Below are 14702 nucleotides of genomic sequence, written 5' to 3' on the forward strand. Positions count from 1 at the left end.
CAGTTTTCAGTACAAAATTACTGGAAAACAAAGCAAAATAGTGCATTTCAATAAAATCTTTACTTCACATAATTTGACATTTTGTCTAGATTATGAGTGGAGCGCTAATTAGCACTCCCAAGCGTGCGTTAACTTCACAAGATGGAAACTTTTTGCGTGCGTCGGGTAACATGCATGTTACAAGATGATAGTAAAGTTTGTGCGCAAGCAAAACTCGGGTAAAGTATTCTCCTCGTAGAAGTCAATGGAGAACAAAGAAGAAAAAAACCTATTGCGCACATATACATACATATACACACACACATATATATATATATATATATATATATATATATATATATATATATATATATATAGATGGATAGATAGATAGATAGATAGATAGATAGATAGATAGATAGATAGATAGATATACACACATACGTGCACATTTAGGGGTAGATTTAATAAGCAGTGGATGATTCTATCTACCCCCCGCAGTTTCCGGTTCGCCAGAAACATACGTTAAGAAGCAGCGGTCGTAAAAGCTACAGTGAATCATGTCAGCTGGCATTTAATAAATTGACCGTCCAGGCATGTCTATGTATGCATTTATATTTGAAAACCCTTTGCAGCCCTATTTTTTAAATATTGTTTTATCAGATAGTGTTTATATGAGTGTAATTGTATTGAGTGTATTTATTTTCTGTTTAATGCAAAAAAAATTCTTCCCCTACCCTTTACTCAAGCTTTCAAGTCACGCTAACCCAACATGCATAAATTGCATCAATTGCACTCGAGTTAAAGTGTTATACTCACGCTATTTCCGGCGCACGCAAAAAGCCAGCATTTATTGTGTGCAAACGATAGTGCTCCACTCGTAATCTAGACCTTTATGGGGAATTCAGTTTTTATTCTAAAGTCCCTTTAAACCCAGTCAAGGAAAATCTTGAAAGACTGATTTGCTCAATTAGCTAAACTAGTTAAATAGATAAGGTGGCAAAATAATGGATTTTCTGACCCCTGTGAATTCACCAGTCAATTAACTTAATAACAGTTCACTAACTACTATAATTAAAATAAAACAATAGGGGCTAGATTACTAGTGGAGCGCTAAATATCGCCATTTGCACTGGTATTACAAGTAAATCGCAATGCGAATGCGAGCTCGCATTCGTATTGCTAGAAAGCATTGAGCTCACAAGAGCGCGCTTCCATAGGCTCCAATGGGAGCCTAGTTCTGAAGCCATTAGAGACGGCATTAAAACCTTGCCCGGCGAAGGGGGTAAGTAGAGCAGAGATAGGCAGCATTTTTAAATAAATATGTATATGAATATCTACATATATATTTATGTGTTACACATAATATATATGTGTAATACATATATTAACACATAAATATATATGTATAAGCATATACATATATATTTACTGGGAACACACAGTTCCTATAGACCGCAATGTAAAGGCACTTTTCAGTGCTGTTTTTTTCTAACACCCCACACCCGCCAACTTTAAATCCCCAAAACTGCCTAGTGCAGTTTTATTTTGTTTTGTTTTTTATAAAAAATTATAATGCCCTCTATTTTTAGGGCATTTGGGACACTTTTAGAAAATTAACCAGAGATCTAATCTCTGGTTAATTTTTGGAGCGCTATTTGATACCGAGAGCTTGCGGTAGCAATAACCAACCACTTGTGAAGGCTGGTTATTTATCGCGCGCCCATAAACGGGCAAATTTGACCATTTACGGGTGCGTAATAAATTAGCGCTCCACTTGTAGTCTAGCCCTAAGTCTCGAACTGCTGCACTCAAAAATAGCCGCTCCATCCTAATCTACCACTTCAGCCTAGTCAGCCTAAGCCAAAATACATCCCTGGTTTCAGCCCTTCAGAAAAACAGACAATTTTATGCATAAAATTTCTAAATAGATCTTAACTAGCGATGGGCGAATGTGTAAATTTCCGAATTTGAATATTAGAACGAATGTTATTACTGAAATTCGAATTACAAATCCGAATGTTGATAAAAAAACGAATATTCTGAAAAATTCTATAATCAAATGCTATTTGCAGTTTTCGAATGTCACTTTCGAATTCGAATGTTTATAATTAGATCAAATGTCCACATTCAAAATTTTCGAATTTAACATTCAATTTAACAAATACTATTCAGAAGTTCAATTGTTCATGTGGTAGGGAATTTAGTAAATTTATACATAATAGATACAAATATATCAATTTGAATGTTTCGATAGAATATTGCATTATTCGAATATTACATTTAAAGAAAGCATTAGAAATACTATTACAAATCGATAAATTTGAATTTTTCTAATGTAATCGTAAAATTTGAAACCGAACATTCGTAAATTGAATGCTAGAATGTTATGTAAATGTACATTCGAATGAACGAATGTGTTAAAATTCGTTTAATTTTTCGAATGTTGCGAAACATTCGCCCATCCCTAATCTTAACCCTGTTAAAAACCAAGTTTGGCTATTTTTGCACAGACATTTAAGACTTAAGGGGGCCGATTTATCAAGCTCCGTATGGAAACAGAAGTTATGAAGCAGCGATCTAAAGTCCGCTGCTCCATAACTTGTCCGCCTGCTCTGAGGCCGCAGACAGAAATCAACCTGATCAAATACGATCTGGTTGATTGACAGCCCCTGCCGCAAATCTGCAGGGGGCGGCATTGCACCAGCAATTCACAAGAACTGCTGGTGCAATGATAAATGCTGACAGCGTATGCTGTCGGCATTTATCGATGTGCAGCAGACATGATACGCTACTTTGTATCATGTCCAATCACACAGTAATAAATATATCCCCTAATCTCATGCATGCTCAGTTCACCAAAACACAAGCACTTCTTAGTTTCATTGAAACATAAAAGGAATAAAAAGGTCTAAATTGAAATGTGCACGGGTGGATTTCAATTTTAAAGGGCCACTAAACCCAAAATCTTTCTTTCATGATTCAGATAGAACATACAAATTTAAACAACATTACAATTTACTTCTATTATTTATTTTGCTTCATTTTTTAGATATCCTTATTTCAAGTAAAAGCAATGCACCTGGGTGAGCCAATCACATGAGGCTTCTATGTGCAGCAACCAATCAGCAGCTACTGAGCATATCTAGATATGCTTTTCAGCAAAGAATATCAAGAGAATAACACAAATTAGATAATAGAAGTAAATTAGAAAGATGTTTAAAAATGCATGCTCTTTCTAAATCATGAAAGAAAAAATGTGGGTGTCATGTCCCTTTAAATTGAAGCATTTTTGCAATATACTTTCATTAGAAAAAATGCTTCTAGTAAAAGTTATTAGTGTTTCTGTGGCATATGCAAATATCCTGTGAGGGGCCATGCACAAGAATTAAAACACTACACATTATTATTATTATTATTATCGGTTATTTGTAGAGCGCCAACAGCGAGTCAGCAGTGGCTTGTATGACACAAAGTCTTCACAGACACAATACACTCCACTGCCTGCTGCTGTCTCATTATTATTATATCTCAGGTATTTGTAGAGCGCCAACAGATTCTGCACGCTCGCTAGCTTAAATACTGATATACAGGCCCTCACAGCATATATGCATATGCCGCTGAACAACAACTTTAACTAGAAGCATTTTTGCTAATGAAAGTACAGTATATTGCCTAAATGCTTCTATTTAACATTGAGATGCACTCATTCACATTTCAATTGTGACCTTTCTATTGCTTTAAAATATTGAAAAAAAGGTTTTAATCTATGAAACATGTTTAAACATAGCATAATAACAGAGGGCTAGATTACGAGTGGCACGCTATCGTTTTTGCGTAAGCGGTTTAGTTTTTTTGCGGCTGTTTGCACACGTTAGATTTCGCTCGTATTACAAGTTGAAAGTAAATGCGAACGCGTGAGTGCTCTGGTTAACCGTTAGGCGAGACAAAAAAAAACTGTCACAAAACACATCAAAAATACATTTAGAAGAACAGTTACACTCATAGTAATACTAATTAAAATGATTTTAAAACAATTGCACAAAATAAATTATAAGGGCTCAAAGATCAACCATCTCTCATCTCTAGAAATGTGTTAGTTATGTTGTTAGAGAGAGCTGCAAAGCATTGTGTTGCTCTAGCAGACAAGGGGTTAATCAGATAAGATATTTTGTTTATTGGGTTAAAGGGACACTAAACCCAATTCTGTCATGATTCAGATAGAGCATGCAATTTTAAGCAACTTTGTAATTTACTTCTATTATCAAATTTTCTTTGTTCTCTTGGTATCTTTATTTAAAAAAATAGTCACCTTAACCCCTTAATGACCACAGCACTTTTCCATTTTCTGTCCGTTTGGGACCAAGGCTATTTTTACATTTTTGCGGTGTTTGTGTTTAGCTGTAATTTTCTTCTTACTCATTTACTGTACCCACACATATTATATACCGTTTTTCTCGCCATTAAATGGACTTTCTAAAGATACCATTATTTTCATCATATCTTATAATTTACTATAAAAAAAATTATAAAATATGAGGAAAAATGGGAAAAACACACTTTTTCTAACTTTGAGCCCCAAAATCTGTTACATATCTACAACCACCAAAAAACACCCATGCTAAATAGTTTCTAAATTTTGTCCTGAGTTTAGAAATACCCAATGTTTACATGTTCTTTACTTTTTTTGCAAGTTATAGGGCACTAAATACAAGTAGCACTTTGCTATTTCCAAACCATTTTTTTCCAAAATTAGCGCTAGTTACATTAGAACACTAATATCTTTCAGGAATCCCTGAATATCCCTTGACATGTACATATTTTATTTTAGTAGACATCCCAAAGTATTGATCTAGGCCCATTTTGGTATATTTCATACCACCATTTCACCGCCAAATGCGATCAAATACAAAAAATCGTTCACTTTTTCACAAACTTTCGGTTTCTCACTGAAATTATTTACAAACAACTTGTGCAATTATGGCATAAATGGTTGTAAATTCTTCTCTGGGATCCCCTTTGTTCAGAAATAGCAGACATATATGGCTTTGGCGTTGCTTTTTGGTAATTAGAAGGCCGCTAAATGCCACTGCGCACCACAAGTGTATTATGCCCAGCAGTTAAGGGGTTAATTAGGGAGCTTTTAGGGAGCTTGTAGGGTTAATTTTAGCTTTAGTGTAGTAGACAACCCCAAGTATTGAGCTAGGCACATTTTGGTATATTTCATGCCACCATTTCACCGCCAAATGCGATCAAATTAAAAAAACGTAATTTTTTTCACAATTTTAGGTTTCTCACTGAAATCATTTACAAACAGCTTGTGCAATTATGGCACAAATGGTTGTAAATGCTTGTCTGGGATCCCCTTTGTTCAGAAATAGCAGACATATATGACTTTGGCGTTGCTTTCTGGTAATTAGAAGGCCGCTAAATCCTGCTGCGCCTCACACGTGTATTATGGCTAGCAGTGAAGGGGTTAATTAGGGAGTTTGTAGGGAGCTTGCAGGGTTAATTTTAGCTTTAGTGTAGAGATCAGCCTCCCATCTGACACATCCCACCCCCTGATCCCTCCCAAACAGCTCCCTTCCCTCCCCCACCCCACAATTGTCCCCGCCATCTTAAGTACTGGCAGAAAGTCTGCCAGTACTAAAATAAAAGGGTTTTAAAAAAAAAATACATTTTTTAGCATATTTACATATGCTACTGTGTAGGATCCCCCCCTTAGCCCCCAACCTCCCTGATCCCCCCCAAAACCGCTCTCTAACCCTCCCCTCTGCCTTATTGGGGGCCATCTTGGGTACTGGCAGCTGTCTGCCAGTACCCAGTTTGCAATAAAAAGTGCTTTTTTTTTGTTTTTGGTTTTTTTCTGTAGTGTAGCTTTGTAGCTTCCCCCCCCCCCACACACACACAGACAAACCCCCACCACCTTGCTGATCGTTTTTTTTTTTTTAATTATTTACATTTTTTTTACATTTTTTATTTCAGAAGTTTCTGTAGTGTAGCGGTTCCCACCCGCTCCCTCCCCGTGCACGCGCCCGCCCCCACCCTCCCGTGCACGCCCGCGCGCCCGTGCGCACCCCCAGCCACCCCCCGCCCACGATCCCGCCCCCCTTCACACAACCAGGGCCATCGATGGCCGCCACCCGCCTCCCGGTCCGGCACCCACCCACCAACGCAGTAAGCCACCGATCTCCGGTGCAGAGAGGGCCACAGAGTGGCTCTCTCTGCACCGGATGGCTTACAAAGGTTATTGCAGGATGCCTCCATATCGAGGCATCACTGCAATAACCGGAAAGCATCTGGAAGCGAGCAGGATCGCTTCCAGCTGCTTTCCACACTGAGGACGTGCAGGGTACGTTCTCAGGCATTAACTGCCTTTTTTCTGAGGACGTACCCTGCACGTCCTCAGTCGTTAAGGGGTTAAAGGGACACTGAACCCAAATTTTTTCTTTTGTGATTCAGGTAGCGCATGCAATTTAAAGCAACTTTCTAATTTACTCCTATGATCAATTTTTCTTCATTCTCTTGGTATCTTTATTTGAAAAGCAAGAATGTAAGTTTAGATGCTGGCCCATTTTTGGTGAACAACCTGGGTGGTTCTTGCTGATTGGTGGATACATTCATCCACCAATAAGCAAGTGCTATCCAGGGTTCTGAATCAAAAATTAGCTGGCTCCTTAGCTTAGATGCCTTCTTTTTCAAATAAAGATAGCAAGAGAACGAAGAAACATTGATAATAGGAGTGAATTCGAAAGTTGCTTAAAATTGCATATAAGAAATGAACAGTATCACACTGTGTATACGGAACATAAATGTAAGAGCCTCATAAAGTCAATGACCGGTGTGGACAATAAGGAAAGTAAGCTGTCACTCAAAATACTTGACACGGCGGTCACAAATAATCATATGTGAGATAGATTAAACTGTCACGTCTCGGGCTTCACCCGTACTTACGCGAGGTAGTGTTGGCCCTTCTCCTGGTACTCCTGTCGGTGCAGGCTTGAGGTTCCTGTGTCCTCCCAGGTGGGCAAAGAAACCTGAATCCAGATAGAGGGACAGCCACGCAGTTAAGCGCGACCGTCAAACTCACCTCTTCTTCAGTTCAACTACAGCGCGGGTACGGGACTTCTACCGGACGTGACCAGACGTGACGTCAGCTTCTCCGTTGTTTCCTTTAAATAATCCTCCACAGCAAGCGGCTCCAAGGCACAGTATAAAGCTCTACCTTAACTCTGGGACCAGTAGCATCGGGCTCCTCACAGCCCTTGGTAATGAAATAGAAAAAAATGTAGTAGCAGGAGTCCCAAGAGATAGATAAAAAAAAACTATTGCCGGTAATGCATTACTTTATGCAACCAGTAGTCATCCTAAACATGTCTTTAAAGGCATCATTAAAGGACAAATGATGCGGGTAAAACGCAATTGTTCAAAAAATACTGATTACATTAAGGAAAGTAATGAATTGGCTGATCGCCTCATTAATAGAGGCTATCATAAAATGGAGGTTCTTAAGATTAAGAAGGAAGTTGATGGATACAAGAGAGAAGATCTACTACGAAACAAAAAAGAAAGAAAAAATGATGACAGACCTACATTCATCACTAAATATTCTAACCAGTACAACGACATTTGTAGCATTGTTAATAAATATCTTCCGATCCTTTATGGAGACGAAACATTAAAAGGAATTATTGGTGATGGCTGTAGATTTGTCTATACTAAAAATAATACTTTAGCTAACACTCTCTCTCCTAGTATGTTAAGGAACACACAAACACATACTAACTCTAGCTCATGGTTACAACATAATGGAAGCTTTAAATGCGGTAGTGAATACCATAATGTAACAGACACATTCACGTCATATGTGACGGGAGAATCTTTCAAAATACAGGGCTGCTTAAACTACAGCTCTACTTATGTTGTATATCTTGCAGAATGTAAACTGTGTAGGGGTCAATACGTAGGACTCACTACTCGTGATGTGAGAACACGCATCAGAGAACATCTAGGGGACATTAGAAATAAAGTCCCCTGTTCTGAATTGAGTAGACACTTTATAGACGTACATGATCAATCAGTAAGATCTTTCAGTTGGAATATAATTGAGGCTATTAAGACCCCAGTGAGAGGAGGTGATAGGTCCCAAATTTTGGGAAGACAAGAAGTCTACTGGATGTTCAAGCTCAAGACCCAGATCCCATATGGATTTAATTCGGAGTTTGACCTTATTAATTTTTGGAGTTAAACACAAGACATATGTATAAATGTGTTTATCTATATACATGAAGTTTAATCTATGAGAAAATTACTTGTTCATTGTGGCTATGTATTCTCTTCGTAAACCATCTTATACTGTTTATTTATAGTCTATATAACTACCCATGAACTGTTTGTGTATAATTTCCCCTGGTTTCAACTTCATTGTTGTTTCTCTGTAATTGATTTTAAAGGATAATATATCGTTTAATATGACAGTATCTCTTAAACTAAATCTAACAAAGTGTTATGTATTTTTAAGAGACATTAGAAATACTTTAACTGTCTTTAGTCTCCTTTAAGCCCCTGTTTTCAGATCACATTATATAGTTGGGCTGTTATAGCCCAGTGGTTAGGTTCACTGTCCCTGATTCCCTGATGCTGGTTCGAACCTGGTCTATAAGACTAAAATATATCCTTAAATGTGTATATTGGTTGATAAATTTTATACATAATGGATCATTGTAAATTTCGTATATTATTCTCTAAAATGAGAGCTTTATATGTATGTATATCAAAACTACCATTGTACAAAATTTTACATGTTCTTCAATGTTTTTTCTGTCTGCACAACATGCTCTTGTAACAGATAACTAATGACGGTTACATGTAGCAGCTAATACCAATGCTCTCCGTTATACCTATAACATTGTTGTTCTTTGCTTGCTAGAATACAGCTGAATTAGTTTGATTAATTAAGTAATTGATTACACATGTATATAAAGACCTTAGAATGTTTGTCTGCTACAGTCTATGATTACGGCACCAGCTAGCCGAAACGCGTAAGACTGATCTACACATTCTTCTCTTAAGTCTTTTAGACACTTTTTCGTTGTTTTTTTAAATTTGATTCAATAAAGCCTGTTTTTTTATCTATCTCTTGGGACTCCTGCTACTACATTTTTTTCTATTAAAATTGCATGCTCTATCTGAATTACAAAATAAAAAAATTGGGTTGTGTCCCTTTAAGCTTAGGAGGTGGCCCATTTTTGGTTCAGCACCTGGGTGGCGCTTGCTTATTGGTGACTAAATGTAGCCACCAATAAGCAAGCGCTATCCAGGTTGCTGAACCAAAAATGGTCAGGCTCCTAAGCTTTCCATTCCTGCTTTTCAAATAAAGATAGCAAGAGAACAATGAAGAATTGATAGGAGTAAATGAGAAAGTTGCTTAAAATTGCACGCTCTATCTGAATCATGAAAGAAAAAAAAATGGGTTTAGTGTCCCTTTAAGCAATAAGTTATAAGGAAACGGATTAAAGTTCCATGTGACCAAAGACGAGAGATTAGTTCAATTTAGTTTGTGAGTTCTTTTCACCTATTACTCTTTCTGTTCCTTGTACTGTTCTACATGTGTCACAGTAATTGTAAGAGCCGTGCAGATGTTTAAACTGATGGTAGCTCTGGCTACAGTGATGAATGCTTTTGTATCTGGAGTAATGAAGATGAATCTGCTGCTGCTGTCTGTAAACAGGAGGCGCATCCTTGATCTGTCATTCCTTTATCCTTAGGTATTAAATCCAAAGAAGAAATGCAAAAAGAAGAAATACATCAATTCTGGAACTGTGAGTGCTTCTCCTAGTACCAACCGGAAATTTCAGGCTTTGGCGAAAAATGTGTGCTGGTTGCTTTGTAAACACTCAATAATGTGCATATTAAATGTTGATTTAAAGGGACGTTACCCAAATGAACATCTCTAGGTAAAAAGGAAGACATTTTACCTCAAAATCTCTTCAGCTCACCAAAGTAAGTGCTCTGTGAGCAGTTATCCTTCAGCTACTCATTTTCACTCGCTTCTGTATGGTGGTGGTGGGGGGGAAACGGCCAATTAGCATAATCATTTTACTGTGATCGGGTGAGATTCCACCATAATTCTGCAAGATTTCATAGTAAACATCCTTAAATTGAGGAGGGAATATAAGGTGACTGCATATGCTATGTACACGCTCCATTCAAAATCCCAAAACTAGAATATTGTTTGGTCCCTTTACAGTGGGATGTGGCAACTGGGGATATTTTGAGATAAAAGATGACTTTTTTTTACATAGAGATGTTCAAGTGATATTTTTTAGCTATTTACAGGTGTGCATGTTTTTATAAGAGAAATAACAGGCCCATTTTAAGGTCAGAAAGTCTGTTTAAAATTGGGGGAACTGGCAAGACTTGGTTGTTTCTGGTGGTTCTGCAGGGTGCCATTTGCTTTCTGGTTTTGGATTAAGACTAGTGTGTTTATATAGGCACATATTTTATACAACACTGCTAGATATAGTTATTCATATATGGGTGCCTGACAAGGAGGCTGTATGAATGTTCATCCACACATAGCATAAAAATGTAAGATAGGGACTTACAAAGATGCATTTATATATATAAACCTAACTAGAGTTGGTGGCTCACTATGAAAATGCCAAATATACCTATATAATAACTCTTGTAATAAGTATATATGGCAAAAGAAAATAATATATATAAATCAGTTCAGAGATATCTAACTATACATAAACAGTCTTAGTACCATTCTAATGGTGAATCCAGAAGTGAATAAATTGGCTACTACGATTTGCCCTCAAGCCAATAATGTAAGGAATGTGTTCCGAGGGGTGCTCTGACAAAATGCCGACGAACATTTGGCCGACAGCATTCTGTCCGACGGACATTTGGCCGAGGGACAGAATGCCGAAGCATGTTCCGAGTTCGGTCAAGGGCAGATATACGCTAGACATGTGCACGGCTAAAAAATTTGGTTCGTTTTCAGTTCGGATCGATTCGGACTTTTCAAATTTCGTTTCGGATCGAATCGGATTCGGCAAAATTTGAATAAATTAGTTTCGGATTTATTCGGATCCGAATAAATTTGTTTCGGATTTATTCGGATTCGGCTGAATTCGGTTCTATTCGGTTCCGAAATTCGGTATGTTTTAGTACACTAAGTCACTAACACCCATAAACTACCTATGAACCACTAAACCGAGGCCCCCCCACATCGCAAACCCTATAATAACATTATTTAACCCCTAATTTGCCGATCGGATATCGCCGCAACCTACATTATAGCTATTAACCCCTAATCTGCTGTCCCTAACACCGCCGACCCCTACATTATAGTTATTAACCCCTAATCTGCCCCCCCAACGTCGCCGCAATCTAACTACAAGTATTAACCCCTAATCTGCCGACCCGATATCGCCGCCGCCTACATTATAGCTATTAACCCCTAATCTGCTGTCCCTAACACCGCCGACCCCTACATTATAGTTATTAACCCCTAATCTGCCCCCCCAACGTCGCCGCAATCTAACTACAAGTATTAACCCCTAATCTGCCGACCCGATATCGCCTACATTATAGCTATTAACCTCTAATCTGGTGTCCCTAACACCGCCGACCCCTACATTATAGTTATTAACCCCTAATCTGCCCCCCCCCCCACGTCACCGCAATCTAACTACAAGTATTAACCCCTAATCTGCCGACCGCAAATCGCCGCCACTATAATAAACCGCCGCACTCCCGCCTCGCAAACACTATAATACATTTTATTAACCCCTAATCTGCCCTCCCTAACATCGCCGCCACCTACCTACAATTATTAACCCCTAATCTCCCGCCCCCAACGTCGCCGCTACTATAATAAGGTTATTAACCCCTAAACCTAAGTCTAACCCTAACACTAACACCCCCCTAACTTAAATATAATTTAAATAAAACGAAATAAGTTTACTATCGTTAAATAAATGAATCCTATTTAAAACTAAAGACTTACCTGTAAAATAAACCCTAAGATAGCTGCAATATAACTAATAGTTACATTGTAGCTATTTTAGGATTTATTTTTATTTTACAGGCAACTTTTTATTTATTTTAACAAGGTACAATAGTTATTAAATAGTTAATAACTATTTAATAACTACCTAGCTAAAATAAATACAAATTTACCTGTAAAATAAATCCTAACCTAAGTTACAATTACACCTAACACTACACTATCATTAAATTAATTAAATAAATGAATCATATTTAAAACTAAATACTTACCTGTAAAATAAACCCTAATATAGCTGCAATATAACTAATAGTTACATTGTAGCTATTTTAGCATTTATATTTATTTTACAGGCAACTTTGTATTTATTTTAACTAGGTACAATAGCTATTAAATAGTTATTGACTAATTAATAGCTACCTAGTTAAAATAATTACAAAATTACCTGTAAAATAAATCCTAACCTAAGTTACAATTAAACCTAACACTACACTATCATTAAATAAATTAACTACAAGTACCTACAATTATCTACAATTAAATAAACTAAAGTACAAAAAACCCCCACTAAATTACAAAAAAACCCCCACTAAATTACAAAAAATAAAAAAATATTACAAGAATTTTAAACTAATTACACCTAATCTAAGCCCCCTAATAAAATAACAAAGCCCCCCAAAATAAAAAAAAATGCCCTACCCTATACTAAATTACAAAAGTTAACAGCTCTATTACCTTACCAGCCCTGAACAGGGCCCTTTGCGGGGCATGCCCCAAAGAAAACAGCTCTTTTGCCTGTAAAAAAAAACCACAATCCCCCCCCCCCACATTACAACCCACCACCCACATACCCCTACTCTAACCCAAACCCCCCTTAAATAAACCTAACACTACCCCCCTGAAGATCTCCCTACCTTGAGTCGTGTTCACCCAGCCGGGCCGAAGTCTTCATCCGATGGGGCAGAAGAGGACATCCAGACCGGCAGAAGTCTTCATCCAAGCGGGGCAAGAAGAGGTCTTCCATCCATCATACAAGTACCAAAATACAAACAAACACTAAATTACCAAAAATAATAAAATATTACAATAATTTTAAACTAATTACACCTAATCTAAGCCCCCTACTAGCTATTAATATAGCTACAATATAACTAATAGTTACATTGTAGCTATTTTAGGATTTATATTTATTTTACAGGCAACTTTGTATTTATTTTAACTAGGTACAGTAGTTATTAAATAGTTAATAACTAATTAATAACTACCTAGCTAAAATAAATACAAATTTACCTGTAAAATAAATCATAACCTAAGTTACAATTACACCTAACACTACACTATCATTAAATTAACTAAATAAATGAATCCTATATAAAACTAAAGACTTACCTGTAAAATAAACCCTAATATAGCTGCAATATAACTAATAGTTACATTGTAGCTATTTTAGCATTTATATTTATTGTACAGGCAACTTTGTATTTATTTTATCTAGGTTCAATAGCTATTAAATAGATATTGATTATTTAATAGCTACCTAGTTAAAATAATTACAAAATTACCTGTAAAATAAATCCTAATCTAAGTTACAATTAAACCTAACACTACACTATCATTAAATAAATTAACTACAAGTACCTACAATTAAATACAATTAAATAAACTAAACTAAAGTACAAACCCCCCCCCCCCACTAAATTACAAAAAATAAAAAAATATTACAAGAATTTTAAACTAATTACACCTAATCTAAGCCCCCTAATAAAATAACAAAGACCCCCAAAATAAAAAAATGCCCTACCCTATACTAAATTACAAAAGTTAACAGCTCTATTACCTTACCAGCCCTTAAAAGGGCCTTTTGCGGGGGCATGCCCCAAAGAAAACAGCTCTTTTGCCTGTAAAAAAAAAACACAATACCCCCCCCACATTACAACCCAACACCCACATACCCCTACTCTAACCCAAACCCCCCTTAAATAAACCTAACACTACCCCCCTGAAGATCTCCCTACCTTGAGTCGTGTTCACCAAGCCGGGCCGAAGTCTTCATCCGATGGGGCAGAAGAGGACATCCAGACCGGCAGAAGTCTTCATCCAAGCAGGGCAAGAAGAGGTCTTCCATCCATCAGAAAAGTACAAAAAAACAAACAAACACTAAATTACCAAAAATAATAAAATATTACAATAATTTTAAACTAATTACACCTAATCTAAGCCCCCTACTAGCTATTAATATAGCTACAATATAACTAATAGTTACATTGTAGCTATTTTAGGATTTATATTTATTTTACAGGCAACTTTGTATTTATTTTAACTAGGTACAATAGCTATTAAATAGTTAATAACTATTTAATAACTACCTAGCTAAAATAAATACAAATTTACCTGTAAAATAAATCCTAACCTAAGTTACAATTACACCTAACACTACACTGTCATTAAATTAACTAAATAAATGAATCCTATATAAAACTAAAGACTTACCTGTAAAATAAACCCTAATATAGCTACAATATAACTAATAGTTACATTGTAGCTATTTTAGCATTTATATTTATTTTACAGGCAACTTTGTATTTATTTTAACTAGGTACAATAGCTATTAAATAGATATTTACTGTTTAATAGCTACCTAGTTAAAATAATTACAAAATTACCTGTAAAATAAATCCTAACCTTAGTTACAATTAAACCTAAC

At 36.5% G+C, this 14702-nt stretch overlaps 1 protein-coding gene across 1 annotated transcript in view; it reads left to right on the forward strand.

Annotated features, from left to right (window-relative positions):
- The window catches only part of CPNE9 (copine family member 9), a 929037-nt gene that overhangs the window by 787604 nt on the left and 126731 nt on the right, over positions 1 to 14702 (forward strand). Inside the window, exon 13 of the mRNA XM_053720970.1 lies at positions 9747 to 9800. Within this exon, the coding sequence (XP_053576945.1) occupies positions 9747 to 9800 (54 nt within the window). The remainder of the gene's footprint in view (positions 1 to 9746; positions 9801 to 14702) is intronic.

The sequence above is a fragment of the Bombina bombina genome, chromosome 7 (assembly GCF_027579735.1).
Source record: "Bombina bombina isolate aBomBom1 chromosome 7, aBomBom1.pri, whole genome shotgun sequence".
NCBI lineage: Eukaryota > Metazoa > Chordata > Amphibia > Anura > Bombinatoridae > Bombina > Bombina bombina.